We start from the raw sequence: 15,324 nt of genomic DNA, 5'->3' as shown, positions 1-15,324 counted from the left end.
AAAAAGCAGAAACCCACCTTGGTTGTGAAAGGGCAGAGCTAGCTACAATGACACCATACAGACAGCATATTAAATATGTGACTGTGTAATATCATGTCTGTGTTTTACTTTTACATTGTAATTTTTTCCCAGAGCAAGGTCAAGCTTTTAACTGTCAGGACTGCATTTTGGTGTTTGGAACTTCATACTCTGTATCAGTGGTAATAAAAGTTGAATAAATCATCCATGCGGAGTCTTCTCCATAGATGATCTTTCATTGTGTGTGAGTTTAAATTGTGAAAAATTGGTTTTTGGTGATTCTTCCAACTAAAACATGAACTCCTTGATAAGCCATATGGTTTTGTTTTAATTATTTTCTTCCTCTCTAAAATAAGACAAGACAGTAACAGTAGTACAACAGAAACTATTTACAAATAACTTCTCTGCCCCAGTTATCTGAGCCAGAGCTCTTATGTATAAACTGTCTGTTTCACTCTTCTTCTTTTCATCACAGGGTCTTGGCCCAAGTATTCAGAGTATGGTTTCTTCATTCTATGATAAACAGCTGTCTGGGACATTTCATCCAATTGAGTCTCATGCTGTGTGGAGGCCATATGCAACCTGGCCTTCTGTTCCTTTTTCTTTTATAATCATTCAGAAATCATGTGACCAGAAGCACAGCCATGCTTACTCTCACCCAGGGCCAATTTGTGATCACCAATCAATCTAACATGCACATGTTAAGGGGTGAAGGAGGAAGACCAGTAGCCAGCCCCACAGGAAACACAATGCAGACATGGAGTGCAAGCGCAAGCTCCACATAGCAAACAACCACGTGTTGGACTCAAGCCCAAAACATCAGATCTGCGAGGCCGTCACACTAACATCTATGACACTGTGCCACCAAGCATGTTCCCAAATTGCATCAAATTACTCATGACGTACATGGTTACATTAAATTAAGCATGAATTCTGAATATTTAAGTCTGGCAGTGGCTAAAAAATGCATTTATTTCAAATAAGAAAGATGTACATTTGAATCAGTACCAGGTTTATTGATTTTTTGTGTTTGTTGTATAAAAATTAAATCTGCTCAGAATGCTAAAATTTGTTTAATTAAGGCATTATAATAACTTTGTCTGGATAATGTGTACATTGGATGGCTGTTTCCCTAATCTATTTGCTGTGTTCCAGCCAAAGTTTTCTTTTGCTTATTCCAAGCATATGTGAAATGATATCCTAAATTGGGAACCGCAGAATGTTCTGTAAAACATTATAGTGTAATGGCTCTGGGAAATCGTAATGCCAGTGTTGGTTTCCTTTGCTGTCAGCCCCTGATTAAAAACTTACAGCAATTCCCATGATGATAATTCAGTGGCAGTTTTCTGTGGCCGAAAATGAAAACCTTTACTTGCTCTACAACCACAAACAAATGTTATGGGCTGTGGTCTGCATTACTTTGCTTTCTTATCTTTCACAAATAGGTAGTTTTGAGATACTCTACCCACATTTCTCTCTTTATCACTGAGAATTCTCTGGCAGTATGTCATCTTTGACATAAGTTGACTTGTCTGTTGCATATGAAATTTAAAATGTCTTTTATAGGTGGTACATTGATCAGTGATGTTGAAACATGGTTCAAATGATCTGAGTGTGCTTCTCTTCTTGGCTACCCAGCGTGGGCACCAGTATGTTTTCACTTTGCATTTATACAGCTTTTTTAACCCCCAGATACTATGATTTTCTCATGTTTCCCAAAGATGCAAAGGTTGGATTAACTGTTTATCTAATATTGAATGTTTATCTATCTATCTATCTATCTATCTATCTATCTATCTATCTATCTATCTATCTATCTATCTATCTATCTGTCTGTCTGTCTGTCTGTCTGTCTGTCAAGCCAATTTTAAATCACCAGTTAACCAAAGTTGTATATCTTAGAGATGTGGGAGGAAAACCAAACCATATGGAGAAACATCCAGTCAGAAGGGTCTCTGGAGCTGTGGTGCTTTGCCACCATTGATCCCACTGTTAGTTAATAACCAATTAATTACATTGACTGGTGTCCCATTCAGGTTTGAATCCTGTGTTCCGGCCAATGCTGTTGTGCTCCAGTTTCCTGCACTCCTACTGGAGATGAAAAATGAATGGCTAGATAAATTCCATTTATTCTTTTGGAAACTAAATGTCTTAAAGTCACCGCTGGTCTACATTTGTGCCTTTGGCTAACATGTAACTGTAGAGGTCAAATCAATTAGTTGGTCAATTATTCCATGTTCTTTGTTGCACATTTAATGGAAAGAAGTGCGAGCCACTGTTCTGCAAACTAATTCTTATTTATATCTGGCGACATTATGGAAATTAGAAATTTTGTTTTGGTGCTACCTGGTTAATGATATAAGAACAACCACTGTTATCACAGTGGCATGTCTTCTGTGATGAAGTGGTCCATGTGTTCCATTATGAAGCAGAATTATAAAAAAAAAAAATCCTGATGATTATAGCTAGAAGATTGAGCAAACATGAATGCACCTCCAACATGCACACTGTACCTTTTTGTTTTATCTTTCATTGATAATCTCAGTGTGTAGATATACTATAAGTGACCCTTTGATATACATATTTCCAGGTGTCTTAATGGTAACTTAAGCACAGCATACAAAGACCCTAATCTCATTAATTATTTTCTGTTAAATATGTTAATATCTCTTCTTTAATTACCATCTCCCACTCATCCTTTTACCGTGAATAGCTTTGAAACCTCCCTGTAACATTATAATTCGTTCGACTTTCAAGTGGGCACTTAAATGGCTTTTTAACATTCCCCCCGCAGCAGTATTCATTGAATGTGGAAGACTTCATTTAGATCCTTTTATTTCTTCCCATCCTCACTTTTTTTTTTCTAATTTTGCTGTTTGCTTTTTTTGTTTCCCCATCAATATGGGTGCTGTAGGTTTTTGTCCTTCAAGTGTCGGTAGGTTCCTCCCCTTTTTCTGTTTCACAATCCACACCAAGAGAGGGTTTTGCATATTCCTCCCCTTCCCCTTGTGAGATATTGTTACTGACCAAATTTAAACACTACAGCATTTAGAATCCCCACAGAGCCACTTTAAGTACTTGGACCTGCAAAGTGCCCTAAGCAATAACTACCTGAATTGCTTTTAATTACACAATATAGCTGCATCATCTTAGTTCAGATTCTGCTTGATTGATACTGGAAGGCAATTGTAAGCGTGGATGACAGGATTAAGTGCCTATTGAAGTGACTTTAGCTTCTTGTGAGAACAAAAGCAGGAAAGGGAATACTTTCCCCCGTCTTTTTAGTGAGCACTTTGTTTTTTTTTTTTCTTTCCCCGCTTCTAGCATAAAGAAATACAATCAACAAACATTATCCCTCAGAGGTAAATTGAAATGCACATGCAGGCGAGAACTGTTCCTTGCTGTAATTAGACATATATGATCCCAGCTATTTTGACCATTCATTAGTACTAATTGTTTGAGAACCAAGCCTATAGAACAAATAATTAAAATGTGGGCACCATAACTGCAATTATTAGCATGTGTGATAAAATGCATGCTCGGCAGCTGTACCAATAAAATTGGTAGGAAGGTTGATTTCATTAGGCCCATGCTTGGTGTGAACAAGACTCTTTGGCGGAGTTGTGAGCTGCTAATGTTTGCATAGGCTCGCCTGGTGTTTACAGCAAACAGCTTCTTTTTTCCCTGATGTTAATTAGAGGAAAGTATTATGTAGATTCACTTTGTTGCTTGCACTTTAATTATTTTCTGGATTTTTTTTTCTTTTTTCCCCTCCCATACTTGTGGTACTTCGTGTCTCTTAACAGATTCATCCAGCTGGATCAGCTAAGCCTCACAGTGAGAATGACTAGAGGACAATTGTTTGTGATCGGTCTCAGATAAAGAATTGCAAAGCGCCGGTCACTACTGCACATGCAGCTGAATAGAGAACTGAAGGGAAACAAACTTTACAAACAAGAGTTAAAAGTGGGAAGGGAAAAAAGACTTTCACTTGTTCCTTTGTCACTGCTAAATACTGTTTAAAGGTTTGTTTTTGTACTTGTCAGAGCCTTTCATTACGTCTAGTCTGAAGCTTTCCTAATAGGTGGATTTAAATTTTATTTGCCTTGTACCAATCTGTTCAGATGCTTTGTACTGTTTGAGGTTTTGCTGTATCCTTTTTCCTTTCTTTAAACAAAAGTTCTGTAAAATTCAGTCCAATAAATTGTGTTAATTTTTTATTTGCATATTTGTATGATGTACTTTTTCAATCCTTTTATCTACTGTAATGACTTTAGTAGGTTTTTATGGATAGGATAACCATTAGTTTATTACATTTTATTAAGTCCTTGAGTCTATCTATCTGTCTGTCTGTCTATCTGTCTGTCTGTCTGTCTAATGCAGACTTCCATTGAAATTTGTGTTTTTGATATTAAACAACATTATTCGCAAAGCGCTCTAATAATGAATGCAAGCACCAATGTTTTTACACAAGCTAATCACTGTGTGTTTTACAAATGTGAATCTGGAATTAATTTTTAATGAGTTTGTTTACAATCTATTTATTAATACTTTACATCTTTCAATTATTTTTTTTCCTAAAATGTATTGAATAAATGCTTTTATTTTATACATTTCTATAAGGATTTCTTCAGTAGCTAAAATCAATTTGCCATATGTCTCGATGCATGCTCAATAATCCAGCTAAGGAAATTCTAGAAAGTTGATTCAGTTCATCTAGACATAGTTCTTTTCCAGGGAGATACGTTACATCACTCATCCAAGTGACTTCCTCAGAAAAAATCAGCTTTCTAGAATTTGCCATATGGCCGCCCAAACTTGGGCTAAACTCTTTGTCCACTCAAAGCATGTCTACTTGTTCTGCATGTGTTTATATATGCAGCTACAACATTTAGGTTTCCCCAGAAAAGTTAGACAAAAATGTTTGTATAGTTTTCCAACTCAAAATTTGCCAGGCATGAGTGAGTGTGGGAATGCCCCTGTGTGTCTGTGATCCAGAAGTAAGCTTACACTCATTGCTTGAAAGAATACATCTGCCTGCCAACCTAACCTCTCTTAATGCAACAAGCAGGTTTAGGAAATGGATGGATAAAAAGTTGCCTTAGGTTGTGGTTGTAGTAAGTAGAAAAAATTTGCATTCCTTTTTTGATTTATATGTATTATTAAAGCAAGCATAATATAATTTAACAATGCAAATATATCTTATTCTTCTAGGGGCTGTTCTCCTTGGTTATTGTGTAGCATCAGGCTGGAGTTTCTAAGCCATAATCGCTTTCAGCACACACTGCCAAAATCCAAATACATTCCCAGACGTGCTGTGCTATATGTGCCAGGAAATGACGTGCGAAAGCTGTGCAAGCTGCCTTCTCTAAATGTGGACTGTGCAGTATTTGACTGTGAAGATGGTGTGGCCCTTAACAAAAAGGTAATACTTTACATCCTTGTTAAAATATATGGGGAAATCAGAAAGTTATCCTTCATTTTCACTGTAGTAACAGACCATGGAACAGACTGTTTTTTTTTGTGGGATAAAGGTCTTCACACAGAGATAAAGTTCATCTGTCTCACAATACCAAAATGGTGTAAATGTAGATTAAAAAATTAGCCCAGCAGTTGTAGAAAGGGTTAATCCAGCATGCTGTGTCCAACCTAGCTGCCAAAAAGGGAACTTTTACGATTTTGTCACTGTAAGTTGCTCAAGAGAATGGGTGGATGGAAATGTGGAAGAAATTTGCAGATTGATATACCAAACTCTGGTAATGCCAGAAAATGAATAATACCTGCATTATGTTTCACTGTATAAGGAAAAGCGCAGTAAGATGATGATGAATGTTTTTGAACTTCTTAAATTTAACTAAATAAAGCCATCATTTAGCTCTTAATTAAACACGGTTACCCATCCATAAAATGTTATTTAGTAAATTTGATAGTCTCATGATTTTTCCTTCATTAAAATTACTTTAATACAATTTATTCTACCCACGTATTGCTTAATACTTTCTGTTTATGTTTAAACAGCACAGCAAGATTATAAATAATCCCATTGTTTTCTTTTAGATGCTGTGTTTGGTTTGACTATTTATTAGTTATATTTGGATGATACCTATTAATGTCCTGAAGTGACCAGCCTTTGCAAATAAACGAGAGTCCAGACATATAACATGTTTAACTAAGAGTGAACAAAGATGAGATCGTAAAAACAATAGGCTGAATATCATGGTTCTTTGATATTTTATTTGGCACTAAATATATGATTACTTGAATACTGGTACAGTTTCATTTCTCTAATATTCATCTTCTTTTTCTAGCACAGTGCTATCAATCCTTTCCAAACTGGTCTTAAGATGCTGCCTTCTATAGATTAAGTGAACTGTACTTTCAAGAAATTTTAATTCATTGTTGTTGACACCATTTTTTTTGTTTTTTTAGCTAGGAGCATGCACTATTACAGCTGTTGTCGCTCCCACCAATAACATAGAAACATTATTTACTGTCTAAGCATCCAAACAGAGATTACATTCTAAGTGCTTGAATCGAAATTCACTAGACTTTCATATTCAAACCTGCATCTGATTTTATGATCTGATTCAATTTGCTGTTTAAAGAATAGGGTAAAAAAACAGATATATGGTCAATAAAACAAAAATCCAAATTAGTTTGGATGAAACTGCTAGAGTAAACATACCCTGCATGAATTTCATATGTAGGCAATTTTTATTTCAGTGCACATTCTCATTCAAGTCTCATTTCAAGATTTACACTGATGCTATTTGCAAAGTATAAAAGCTTTTCATCTGTGTAATATGTCCAAAAGCTATATTTCTCCATCAGAAGTATACTAAAGGTCCAGTCTGGATAGACTACTTATATAAGGTCATCACAGTTCTTTTCTTTTTGATTTGCTCCATTGTTATTCAAAAAACCAACCTTTGTGGGGTGGATCCTTCCTAAAGCTGTAAGAAATGGCTTTCCAGATCAATAAAGCTACCTTACCAGTTTATCCTGATCTGCAGGTTATGCTGCTAGTGAATTTTGAAAAGTAAACAGTAGTTATGCAGATAATAACATCATTTCTGCAGAATACTTAGACAAAATGTTTCCAGTACTGCAGTCTGAAAAGAGGACAAACCTTTAATCATTTAACGATCCACTAGTTTGCAAGGCAGACATCCTGTGAGATCTGATATGTATAGATGCTGTTATTAGTCAATATAGAATTTTTTTACGCACATACTTGAGATGTAATGAACTAGCGGAATGAGGCACTGGACTAATGAAAAAGCCATATTACCAGCTGCTAAAAGAGAAGCCCCTCTCCACCTTCTTTCTCTTTTTATTTTTCTGTTTTCTAATGCTATCTCCATTTATTTTATGTTTAAATGTCAAGATATTTTTTTCTCTGTGACACTTGATAAAACCTTTACAAGAACTAATTGAATAAAAATATCCTTTTTTGGGTGTTTGACAGTTTGAGTTCTGCTTGTATAGGATTATCTTACTGTGGAATATTAACCAGTGTTTGATAAGAGAAAAGAGAAAATGGTATTAGGATATGGCCTTCATTCGCTCAATAGGCAACGCAACTGGTCTTTGCAATTCATCTGCCTGTTGTAGCAGGGAAATACCATTAACATGAAAACAAGCTTGCAGATAAAATTGAAACACTTTACCCAACAAAAAGAGGAGTTTTCATCAAAAGTGACAGTTTCTGCTGAGCAAATAATCCTAGTTTCCTTTTCTTCCTATTCATAGATCTTTAGAACCGTGACAAAATTGATTATGACTTTTCAGGCATTTAATACACATTACAAAAAAAAAAGGTCAAGGCGTACCTACTGACAAAAGAAGGGTAAACTGAAATTAAGGGGAAGTATTCCTACGAAAAATTTTTAGTCCATGCATATTGTGGTACTGGGATCATCTTCCTCAGCAGCACAAAGTTTTCTTTTATTATTATAGAACTCATTTCAATTAGTAGAGCTCGAAAAACTGTTTTCTAAAAGGTGCTAACTTATTGTGAAATATTTATTTTTATACTAGTAGTAACCAGTTTTAGACCGTACAAAAAAAATCCCCCTTAGAGTAATTCAAGTACTATGTGTGAAAAAATAAGTACATTTTTTGGAAACTTTTGACTTTTTAAACATATTTGAACAGGCAAATGTTAGATGTGCATCCATACAACACCAACAGACAAAGGTGATATCTCTCTATTATAAAAGAAAATCTTGAGACAAGATGAGACTATTGTCAAGAGATTTTTTCAAGTCCCGCTGTCCTCTCAACCATTTTCAACCACACCAACGATCCTCTCGCCTGTCATTCGTGTGATTGCTTTTGTCAGATACAGTTCCTGCGCTGTCAGCTCTTATAATTTTTACATTTTCCTCACTTTAAATTCTCAATAAAAGAAGATCTTATTATGTCCAAATCTTATTGGAGAATTTCATCCCGAAGGGATATTAACAGAAGAAATGAGTATACGGACAATCCTTGCACCAAGAAACAAATTAACGCGAAAATTTTTGATCGGTTACACGACACGTTGGTTAAATGCGTATCAATAGACAATGCTGAAACAGCTGGTGGTGATTGTGTGGAAGATGAAAACATCAACTTACAATATCCCGTAGAATATCTACAACTGTTAACACTGTCTGGTCTTCCACCAGCAAATTACTGTTGAAAGAAGCATGTATTGTAATATTGTTGCGTAATTTATGTATGAGTGATGGGCTATGTAATAGATTAGTTTTATTCAAAATTGGTCGAACAATTCTGACATGTAAAGTTTTAACAGGTGACAAGAAAGGTAATGTAGTACATCTTCCACGGATAACATTAGACACCAAAGGAGATCTTGATATGCCGTTCGTATTGAAACATTTACAGTTTCCCGTTAGAATACCTTTTGCTATGACAATTAACAAATCACAGGGACAAACAATCTAAAAAGGTGGTCTATATGTTAGAAAGAAACGATATTCACTCACGAGCAGTTATATGTTGCGTTGTCACGATGTAACTCCAAACACAGAATCAAGATTGCGATTTTTGACTAAAAGTTAATTCCAAATATTGTTTTTACTGAAGTTTTACAGTAAAAGTGTAAGTTTTAAAAAGTATTTGCATGTTAATTTCAAATCTGTATAACGCAACATGAAACATAATTTTCTTTGAGTTTATTACGTTTTACTACTTTTAATTATGGTTAATTGTTGTAATGTGAAAAAATTTGATCTATTGTGCATGTGTAACAATTTCCCATTGAAAATAACAATCTATTTAAATTGTACATCTGTTTCCCCATACACGAGTAGCAGAGCCTTGAAGTGGCTAGCGCGTAGCGCCCACCTGGGGGTTGGTGAGCAAAGTGAGCAGGGGGCAGAGCCCCCTAGTCCTTGAAAAAATACACATTATTTAAATTAACAAAAATGAAGCATTGTCATGTGGAAGAAGTAATTGCATCCTTACATTTATCACCAGATCTATAAAAATTGAGTCATGTGTTCCAGCTAAGTTGCCAATGATTAAATCCTCCTTAGAGAGTATGTAGGTGGAGCCTGTCATATTTAAACACAGATATCTAGGGTCTGGTGTTCTTTTTGCTATTGACATGTGTAGTGTCATGACGCCAAGATCAAAAGAGCCCGCAGAAAGAAGGCTGTGGATGCCTATAACTCTGACAAGGGATTCAAACGATCACCAAATTATTTGAAATCAATCATTCCACTGTATGTAAAATCATCTACACATGATGTAGATTTCAAATAACTACTTTCAGCCCAGCAAATTCAGCTCAAAATGTGGCCATTTCATATTAAAAGAAGTCCCCAAGCACCCCACAATTCCATTCAGGTAACTCTTACAAAAGTTGCCATCAAAGTGTATGCATCTGCAATCAGAAATTGATTACACAAATTTGACCTGCATGTGAGGTGTACCAGGAAAAGGCCTTTACTGTCCAAAAAGAACATTAGGACAAGGTTACAGTTTGTCATTGAACATATAGTCAAAGGCCAGAATGTGATCTGGACAGGTGAATCAAAAACACAGTTGTTTGGGCACAGAACTAGTAGACATGGTTGGTGCAAACCTAAGAGAGCATTTCAGAATGGGGACCTAATACCAACTCTGAAGCATGGTGATGGAAATGTTATGGTTTGATGTTGCTTTGCTGCATCAGGGCCTGGGCAGATTGCATCCATTGAGTAAAATGTGAATTGTCCATCATATCAAAGTGTGCTTGAATAGAACGCAAGGCCATCTGTCCAAAAGTTGAAGATGAACCAGAAATGGACCTTTCAACACAACAATGATCCAAAGCAAATTAGAAAATCCACCAGGAATCACACAAAAGGAAGAAATGGAGGGTTATGAACAGGCCTAGTCAAAAGCCCATATTTGAGACTCTGTCTAAACGAATGTGTTTGCATTTAAAAATAAATTAGTCTTTGCTTTCATCTTTCATCCACACTACCCCTGAAAACAAAGACTTTTAAAAGTTCTGCTAAGCTGTATGCGTTTAAATATGTTTGTAAAGTTTGAGTACTGCATACATGTACATGCAGTTACCTTTGTAGTGGAAAATTGAGAGCTTTGTTAAAATCAGATTGCAAACAATTCAGTTGACAGCCTTTAATCAATGTGTATTACTTAAACTTAATCTGTTTAGTAAGGAGGAGTGCATACGGCAACAAAATTAATAACAAGATGCTTAACAAAGTCGATCGGTGTAGAATGCAACCACCTTCACAATATTACAGGACAGACAGAGACAAGAAAGTACAATGTGGTAAAGCAATAATTTAGATGCATGCATGCATATATTATTTACTAGCAAAATACCCGCGCTTCGCAGCGGAGAAGTAGTGTGTTAAAGAAGCAATGAAAAAGAAAAGGAAACATTTTGAAAATAACGTAACATGATTGTCAATGTAATTGTTTTGTCACTGTTGTGAGTGATGAGTGTTGCTGTCATATATATATATATATATATATATATATATATATATATATATACACACACACACACATAAACATATATATATACATATCTATACATATACACATAAATATACACACACATATATACATACATATATATATATCTACATATATACACACAAATACATATATATATATATATATATATATATATATATATATACACACACACACATATATAAACATATATATACATATACATACATATCTACATATATACACACACAGCTATTTCAGATCAGTGCAATACGCTGCTTGTTAAAACGGATAACTCCCGCTCTTACGTGCAAGTCTGCGTGGATATTATGAACTATCCTATTTGTTCAAGTTCTATTTAAATTTTAAATAGAAGGAATTTTTATTTAGTCGACAGAAATATCTTTGGTAGGAATGGTAAAACAGACAGGAATATTATTCGTGAATAAATCAACTCAAACCTTAAACAACTTATAATATTTTGCTCTCCATAAAAATATATCCTGTCTAAATTATACAAGTTAGAAATAAAGTAAACGTTAAAAGAACAAACATTCAAATTTCTTTACTCTTATGTAATTTTATATAAAAAATAAACTTACATTTTAAATATCCCAAAAGATTTTGCTCTCCATAAAAATATATCCTGTCAAAATTATACAAATTCAAATATGAACATGCTGCATAACAAAACCTAGAAATATAAATAAAATGTGTTCCTTTCAGCAATAACAAATCAAATCATTCAGTTGTCTTTGCTCATATGTCATTTTAGAGCTGGACGCCTGGCATCTTTTTTTGGCAACAGGTTCGTTTCTGTTTGGTGTGAGGTTCTGTGTTGTGGAGATTCTCAGGATGGATTGCAGGTGCTCATCAGTGAGGCGACTCCTGTGTGCTGTTTTGTTAGTCTTTATCACTGAGAAGAGCTTCTCACACAGATATGTGCTACCAAAGGTTCGAGCCGCATGTAGACTGGACTTTTTTTGTTCTTCAAAGTCACCAAAGCGCCGTGCAAACTCAGTGCGCTCAGTTTATCAGCAAAGTGCGTATTTGGGAACACCGTAGTGACGACTTGGTTTAACATTACTTGGCAACAGGGAAAGTGGGGCAAGGTGAACTGGTGCATTTGTGTCTCCCATAAAAGCAGCTTCACTTGAAATCACTTTGTGATTGTGCACGGGTTAAAACGTCCGCTGAAGTGTCAGATTCTTATTTAATTCTTCTGCTTTCTGTATCTTCTGCATTGCATTCAGGTTACCCTGATGTTTTGTCTCATAGTGCCGTCTTAGATTAAATTCTGTAATTACAGCCACATTAGCTCCACAAATGAGACACACGGGTTCAGTAAACATATACTCAGCCTCCCATCGGTTTTTAAAGGCTCTATTTTCAGAATCAACTTTTCTCTTCAGCATGGTGTGAGCTAGCTTCGCAATAACTTGCAGCATCATAAGCTACACTTGATTAACGCGTTAAGTGTTCAGCAAGGCAGCTGAAGCACTGCATTATGGGATCTGTAGTTTATTGTGTTACCAGCGCTTCATATACCCGGGCCATTAATAACAATAATACAGTATATAAAATGATCTCCTTGAGCTTGACACATATGGACTAAATACAACTTGAAAAGATATATTTTTTCAAATGTGATCGCGCAATTCAGATAGAGTTGACGCCACTACAGCCTGCATGCCTCAATAAGTCATCCTCCCTCGCTCTTACTTTTTACCGCTCATCTAATGAATACACTGAGTATGGCTTTACCAAAACAATCATTGATGGCGAATAAAGTATCCATTATTCGAGTATGTAGATCGGGATATATATATATATATATATATATATATATATATATATATATATATATATACCGCGATCGCAGCGAGAAGTAGTGTGTTAAAAAGCTAGAAAAGAAAAGGGAACATTTTAAAAATAACGTAACATGACTGTCAATATACAGTATTTGTTTTGTGAGTGTTACTGAGTGTTGCTGTCATCAAGGATTTGATTATCATTATTTCATTCAATCAGGTTCGTATTTGTAGGATGTGTTGTGTTCAAGTTACATTCCATGTTTGTCAATCGTTGTAAAGATGACAGGTTTCATTCATCGATTCGTTTCTTACTGCATCAATAAACAGCTCGTCTTCTTCTTTATCTGAGACCTGACACACTGCATGCACAGGTTTTTTTACACTGTCTTCCTTTAGCGGGACATTGACTTTTCCAACGTGTGCTTTGTTTCCGCAGTAGTTGGATTTATGAATATGCTTGTATGTATCAGACGCTTCATATTTTTTGCTGCCTTTTCAATTGTGTAATTCGGTTTTGTTCAGCTCTTTGGAACTGTTGCTTTTATCTGTGCACTCGCGCCAGTTCACGTGAGCCGCTCGTGTACATGCATCGAAGGTTCCCAGCTGTGCTGGTGCCATCTCGTGCTATGTCCATAGCTTTATTTAATGTTACCTTAGTCCTGGCACTTAAAACTTTCTCTCGCAGTTTCGCTGAGTTTGTGTCAAACACCACCCTGACCATCTCATCTTCCTCTCCATAAGCACAGTCCTTCACCCGTGAATATTTACCCGTGGCAGTTTGCTATTGGATTGCCGCTGACGGACGGCCTTATATAGGCAGGCACTAAATTACAAACGCAGCGCAGCCTGTCTATGAACTTAATTTAAAGTGTAGGTTTACATCGTGCTTTGTTTCCGAAGTAGCAGAACTCATGAATATGGTTGTATATGTCACTTGCTCGCTTCTTATTGTTTCGCTGCCTTCTCAATTATATAATGCATGTTTTCTTCAGCGCTTTTTTGAGGTCTTCCTGGTTTTCTATGTACTGTGTGATTATGTGGGAGGCGTGATGATGTCACACGAAACTCCGCCCCCACGGCGTTGAAGCTCATCTCCATTACAGTAAATGGAGAAAAACTGCTTCCAATTTCGATATAAAACCTGCCCAACTTTTGTAAGGAAGCTGTAAGGAATGAACCTGCCAAATTTCAGCCTTCCACCCACACGGGAAGTTGGAGAATTAGTGATGAGTGAGTGAGTGAGTGAGTGAGTGAGTGAGGGCTTTGCCTTTTATTAGTATAGATTTATTTATTTATTTCCTCTATTAAATTACTTTTGCAAATGTCTGGTACAAAATGCACTTTGGTTGCTGTGGACTGCTTATAATCAATCATCAAGTGAATGAACTTGAAGTGTTGTTTTAACATTTGCTTTGTTTTTACTACATCATTTCCATTTTTGGGAATTTCAGTATGGACAGGGATTCTTATGTAAATGATGCAGAAACTTCAATATGGACATAGACTGTTTTAATTTAAAAGCTCAGTTTTTAAATGAAAAAGTGGGAGTGTTTGGACGTAACCTTAACTCCATTGGAAATGTTGTGTGGGAATTTGAAATCGGCAGTACATGCAATAAACCCACACATATCGTGAAAGTGAAAGAATTTTACATGAAGAAGTGATCAAGAATTTCAGTGTCAAAGACTGATGGGTATACACAAAATGCCTACAACAAGTAATTTTTGCTTAAAGGGGCAATATCAGCTTCTCAGGCCAAAGGTGTACTTACTTTTCCCCAGTACACAATTGATATTTTTGATGAATAAATAAACAAAAAGGAAATTTTTTGCCTGTTAAGATTTGTTGAAAAAGTCAACAATTTCCACTTACTTTTTCATGTGGCTGTATGTATACTCTTATTGGGTGATTTTCAAATGGAAATGAAGTTGGTGGCTTGATTTTGAAAGCAAAAACATGTCATTGAAAAGAAAATATCCACACAGAATGTTCCTAGGCCCAAAACCTTCTGAGACATTTAACATCGTAGTAGTAAAGTATTCAATTCAGTACTTTTCGGTAGAATGCAAACAGTTTCTCAAAGATGCATGAGTGTAGAGGATCACAAGTGAAACTGTCAAAGATAACCATCTAACTTACTTTTTTCACTTACTTAGTAAATGGTTAAAGTTAATTCATTATAGATTGCATTTAGTGGTGATCACCATTCAGATTTGAAGAACGGTCACAGACATAGGGTTGAAATTTAAACATGTGACCTTGTGGATTCAAGTCTGACATCTTAGACACTAAGCTTTACTGTTTGTCTATAAGCATTCTGGTTCTGGGACATGACTGGCTAGAGATAACCATTGAGATATCATGGGTATTCCTGTGAAATGACCATTCCACCAAGTCCATTGGTGGTTCACAGCATCCCACTCTCACCAGCCAACAATTTGCACTATACAGCTGTCTTATCACTTTATAATGTAATGATATATAGTTATAAGATATGCTTCTGAAACAG

The 15,324-nt window shown here is 35.7% G+C and overlaps 1 protein-coding gene across 1 annotated transcript in view; it reads left to right on the top strand.

Moving 5' to 3' along the window:
* clybl (citrate lyase beta like) overlaps positions 1 to 15,324 on the top strand; it is a 333,276-nt gene that overhangs the window by 203,314 nt on the left and 114,638 nt on the right. Inside the window, exon 2 of the mRNA XM_039744814.1 lies at positions 5,233 to 5,443. Coding sequence (XP_039600748.1) covers positions 5,233 to 5,443 — 211 coding nt within the window. The remainder of the gene's footprint in view (positions 1 to 5,232; positions 5,444 to 15,324) is intronic.

This window comes from Polypterus senegalus, chromosome 2, assembly GCF_016835505.1.
Source record: "Polypterus senegalus isolate Bchr_013 chromosome 2, ASM1683550v1, whole genome shotgun sequence".
NCBI lineage: Eukaryota > Metazoa > Chordata > Cladistia > Polypteriformes > Polypteridae > Polypterus > Polypterus senegalus.
Note: the sequence above shows the minus strand (reverse complement) of the source record. Positions and strands in the feature narration are given on the sequence as shown.